Source organism: Crocuta crocuta, unplaced genomic scaffold (assembly GCF_008692635.1).
Source record: "Crocuta crocuta isolate KB4526 unplaced genomic scaffold, BGI_CrCroc_1.0 scaffold575, whole genome shotgun sequence".
NCBI lineage: Eukaryota > Metazoa > Chordata > Mammalia > Carnivora > Hyaenidae > Crocuta > Crocuta crocuta.
In genome coordinates, this window is record NW_027532001.1 from 67,176 (window position 1) to 73,017 (window position 5,842).

Below are 5,842 nucleotides of genomic sequence, written 5' to 3' on the forward strand. Positions count from 1 at the left end.
TCATCCATTAATTCCTTTGTAGGATGTTTGTATATTCCAGGTATTTGAGGTCTTTTCAAATATTTTCTTGTGGTTCACTTCAAACTTCATAGAGTTTTTTGGAAAATATGCATGGTATGATCTTGATCTTTTTGTATTTGTTGAGGGCTGATTTATGACCAGGTATGTAATCTTTTGTTTAGAATGTCTCATGTGTACTTGAAAAGAATGTGTATTGTGCTGTTTTAAGATGAAAGGTTTTTAATATATCTTTTATCTTTATCTGCTCCAATGTGTCATTTGAAGTAACTTTTTGTCTTCTTGATTTTCTGAGTATATGATCTGTCCATTGCTGTAAGTGGAATGTTAAATTCTCCTATTATTATTTTATTAACAATGAGTTTTTTGTGTTTGTTATAAATTGTTTTGTATATTTATGTGTCAACAATTTGGGGTCATGAATATTTACAATTGTTAGATCTTGTTGGATAGTCTCTTTTATTATGCTGTAATGCCATTCATCTTTTGTTACATTCCATTCTTTACTTTAAAATATAGTTTGCCTGATATAAGTATGGTTACTATGGCTTTTTCTGATGTCCATTAGCATGATAAATTATTTTCTATCTTCTCACTTTCTATCTGCAGGTGTCTTTAGGTGTCCACTTTAGCTGGCCTCAGTAGGTGTCTCTATTGCTATGCTAAGGCACAGGGGAGTGCAATGTTACAGCCCACTCTTTTGTCCCCAGAGAGACAATGTCATCTCTACCAGATGAACTCCAAGAAGGGGAACTTTTTCTCTTAGTGCAACCCAGGGGATCCTAAGATGGCACTCTCTGCTCCTAGCCTCTTCCCTGTTCTCCACAGTAGCACTGCAGTGCCCACTGGGCTCAATAGTTGTCATGGTGTGGACCTCTAAAACTCCAGTCTTTGAACTCCTCTGGTTGTAAAAGCCCACAATAATCAGTCCCTCTTTTTCCCCCAGGCAATGGCTTTAGGGAAGTGCTTTCTTTATGTAATCCCCCATGTGATCCTCTCCCTCCTTCTCTTTCTCACTCTCACTCACCTTTCTCTGTGATCAGGGCTCCCTCTCCTCCATAGTATCCTCAATCCATGTCTTCACACTTCCTAAGTTCCATGTGGCCTCTTCTTTCCCTCTAGTTGTGCAGTATGTTCTCTGAGTCCTCAGACTGATTTCTTGGGTGCTCAGAATAATTTGATTTTTATCTAGCTGTGTTCAAAGTATGAGAGAAACATAGGGTCCTTCTACTCCTCCACCATCTTAGCTCTCCCTCTCCCCATTCAGTTGATCTATCTTTGAATTTACCTATTTTCTTCTTCCTCTTAGTTAAGTTTCCTGTTGAAACTACCTTTGTACTGTTCAGTGCAGTCATTATTGAGCTCCAAAATTTGTTTGGTCATTTTATGTTTTATATTCTTATATCATTTATGTTCAAATTCTTTCTTTGTTCTTATATTGTTTTCATGATAAAGTGTTTATCTGTGTTTTCGTAGCTCTCTGAGAATCTTTACAAAAATTATTTAAACATTTTAATGTTTTATTTATTTCTGAGAAAGAGAGAGACAGTGTGAGCAGGGGAGGGTCAGAGAGAGAGGGAGACACAGAATCTGAAGCAGGATCCAGGCTCTGAGCTGGCTGTGAGCACAGAGCCCGACGCAGAGCTCGAACCCACGAACCGTGAGATCATGTCCTGAGCCAAAGTCGGACGCTTAACCCCTGAGCCACCCAGGCACCCCTAATAATTATTTTGAATTTTCAGTAATTCCTGACTCTTCATTTCTTTGTAACAAATTACATAAATTTTACTATATTCCATTTGCGACATAATGTTTGTCATTTTTTCCTGGTATCTACAGACTTTTGTTGGCATCCACGCTTTTGAACACAGTCCCCTCTTCAGATTATGTGCACTGACTTCTGTAAAGGAAGATTTTCACATGTATATTGGGACACGCTGGAGTGTGCTGTGATTCTGGATCTAGCAGTGCAGGTGTCAAGTATGGAATCATGTTGTGATTTTGGATCCTGGTGTGGAATATCTCTTTAGTTCAGGCCAGTTCTATCTAACTTTCAACAACTCTGCAACAACTCCACAAGTGTTGTGGAAGTCCCACATATGTGCAAAGTGTATTGGAATCTTCACTGGCAACTCCATGCCCAACACCTTGGGATCACTGCAGGTAACAGTTGTGACCAGAATGAGTGTTGTGACCACACTTGGCTGCAGGGCCAGCTGTAGGTACTGTTACCGGCATGTGCCAACTGAAAACACACACATAGTGGTGTGGGCCAGCACAAAAAGGTCTGAGGCCAACTGTGAGCACACTGATAACTTTGAGGGCCATGGCTGTTGGTATGTACTACAGTGTTGATGGGGCTTGCCACAGATTAATGCATTGGAGGTCAGAGATTGCAGTCGGGCCAGAAGACCATGCAGGTTCTCATCTGGAAAGCCTAGCCCTAAACTTTCACATAATAGTGGGATCATCAGCAGTGGCCTAAGCTGGGATTTTGCACTTGCACATCCCCAGAGACTTTGACTGGCTGACAGTGCAATACTAGAATGTATTGGTGGCAGGAAGTGGGGGATAGGGGATTCAGTCAGCTAGCATCAGTTAATTAAAATATGTTTGGGGTAAGACTGGTAAAAATCATTAGAATTCAACAACTATTTAAACTGTTGGTTTCTTCTTCTGTGGTTGAAGCTATTGGATTTGTATGTAAAGCAGGTCACTGTGAATTTCAACCTTTCCACTGAATGTTTGTTACTGGTAACTTCTGCTTTTATTTCTAGTTCCTATCCATCTCTATATGTCTCAGCTTTGCCAGTCTCTGGATAGAGTAAAATGGAAGTGGGACTTTTGCGTGCCACCCCAAAAGAAAGCTGAGGAACCTTATTATTCGTCCCACTCTTCCTTTACTTGTGATGAAAACTCTATGTAGCTGGGAAACTCTCTTATAACTAAGCAATGTTATCTTGAGGGATTAGTTGATGCAGGCAAAATGAAGCTGTATTCCTTGTCTTTATGTGTGGCTATTCTCAGATTTATTCTTTCAATATGTTGGTGTAGTTTCTTAAGTGAAATCCAGAGCTCATCAACAGATGTTTATGTTCATGGACAGCTATCTATTTATCTTTGTAAGGGGAACTGAGGCTGGGGTCTTTTATGTAGCTATTTTAATTATGCCATTCTTAATAGCTGTTTTAAATAGAAATTGTCTAGACATAGTAAAAGACCATAAATTGGAGATTATTCGAATGGGTTATACAAGATATGATTATGTCATGCCTATAAGAAACCAATTTTAATATAACAAAATAAGTATATTAGAAGTAAAAGGATGAGAAAATACATAAAATGACAACACTAATTTAAAATGTCTTGGAAGGACACTGTTAATAGCAAATAGAGAAAACTTTAAAATAAGAGAAATACCTAAGGATCAATAATGACATTGAATAATAATAAAATGAAAATCTCAAGAAGATAAAATATTCCTAAAAATATACACAACTCACAATAGAAAGTAAAATAAATTAAATATTGAAGAAATTAAATGGAAAAAATGTACAAATCAACAATTATAGTTGGAAACTTCAACACTTTCCTCTCTGTAATTCCTCAAATAGAGGCAGAAATACTGTAACTCATCTTATGTGGTTAGCATTTCCCCAATATAAACACCAAATTAAAAATATACAACAAAAGAAAATAAAAGTAGAGAAAAATAGCCCTCAAGAATATAGAAGAATTGGTAAAGTATATGGGATAGAAGATGGGTTAAAGAAGATGGGTGAAATATATATAAGGGATTAGGAGTACACCTATCGTTATAAGCCCCAAAAATGCATAGAATCATTGAATTATTATACTGTACACTTGAAACTAGTATAACACTAGTTATTAATTATAGTTGAATAAAGATATATATGGTTTAGATGGCCAATAGGGTCTTCATAAAAATTTAAAAAAGAATATGGATGAAAAATCCTTATGGGTATTAGTGTCAATGAAGAAATTTTAAACAATAATTTAAAAAATCTCGAGACAAATGGAAATATAAATACAATACACCAAAACTTAATGGGATAAAGCAATAGAAGTTCTAAGAAGGAAGTTCCTAATGATAAATTCCTACATTAAGAAATGAGACAGATCTCAATTAAAAACCTAACTATACACCTCAAGGAGCTAGAAAAAGAATAACTAAAATTAAAGTTAGTAGGAGGAATAGAATAACAAAGATTAACAGAATTAAATGAAATAGAGACTAAAGAAGACAAAAGAAAAAATATGTGAAACTAAGAGCTAACTTTTTAAATAATAAAAAAATAGACAAACCTTTAGCTAAACTCACAAAGAAAGAAAATATAAAGGAATCAAATAAATAAAATTAGAAAAAGAGTAGATGTTACAATTGATAACACAGAAATACAAAGTGTTATAAGAAACTACTATGAACATTTATACACCAACAAATTGAACAACCTAAGAGAAATGAATATATGCCTGAAAATATGCAACGTATGAGGACTAAATCATGAAAAAATTAAAAATCTGAACAGATTAACTAGTAGTTAGAAGATTGAGTCATTAATCAAAAATCCCCAATAAACAAAATCTATGACAATATGGATTCTCTGTTTAATGCTACCAGATAAATAAAGAACAATGCCAACCTTTTCCAAACTGTCCAAAAAATAGAAGACCAGAGAATATTTCCAAACTCATTTTCCAAGGCCGGCATTACTGTGATACAAAAAATGACAAATGGGACAGTACAGGAAAAGAAAATTACAAGCCAAATCCTTGAAAAACATAAAGGCAAAAATGCAAAACAAAATATTAACAAACAGAATTCAACAATACATTAATAGGACTATACTGCATGATAAAAGGGAATTAATTTCAGGGAGACACAGATGGTTCAACATCTGCAAATCAATCCATTTGATTCCCTATGATACAAAATTAAGGGATAGGCATAATATGATCATCTCAAAAGATGCAAAAAGAGTATTTGGTTATTTCATTCATTTCTGATAAAAACTCTCAAAAAAGTGCGTATAGAAGAAATATGCCCTAACATAACAAAGACCATATATGGCAAGTCTACAGCTACCATCATACTCAATGGTGAAAAGATGAAACATGTTCCACTAAAATTAGGAAAAAGACATGGATACTCAAGTTTCCACTTTCATTCATTCTAGTATTGGATGGCATAGGCAGATCAAATAGGCAAGTCATCCAAATAAACAGGGAGGAAGTAAAACTGTCACTATTTGAAGATAACATGACATTAAAGGCTATACCAAAAAAAGAGTTAGATCTAATAAATTCAGTAAAAAAAAACAAACAAACTCAATTTACAAAAATCACTTGTGTTTCTATAAGGTGATAATGAAAATTCAGAAAGATAAATTAATAAGACAATTCCACTGACAATTGCATCAAAAAGAATAATATACCTAGGAATAGATTTAACCAAGGAGGTGAAAACTATTAGACACTGATGAAGGAAATAAATAAGAAACAACTAAATAAAAAATACTCCACGTTTATGGATTGAAATAATTAACATTGTTAAAATGTCCATACTATCCAAAACTATCTATAGGTTTAATGTCATCCCTATCAAAATGTTAATGCATTTTTCACAGAAATTGAATAATCATAAAATTTGTCTGAACCCACAAAAGAAACCAAATAGCCAAAGCAATCGTGAGTAAGAAAAATAAAGTTGGGGGCGCCTGGGTGGCTTAGTCGGTTAAGCGTCCGACTTTCGCTTGGGTCATGATCTCGCGGTTCGTGGGTTCGAGCCCCGCATCGGGCTCTG

General features: G+C 35.0%; 1 protein-coding gene across 1 annotated transcript in view; it reads left to right on the forward strand.

Annotated features, from left to right (window-relative positions):
* CYLC1 (cylicin 1) overlaps window positions 1-5,842 on the forward strand; it is an 87,819-nt gene that overhangs the window by 1,354 nt on the left and 80,623 nt on the right. The window contains exon 3 of the mRNA XM_077775300.1: window positions 1,984-2,354. Within this exon, the coding sequence (XP_077631426.1) occupies window positions 1,984-2,354 (371 nt within the window). The remainder of the gene's footprint in view (window positions 1-1,983; window positions 2,355-5,842) is intronic.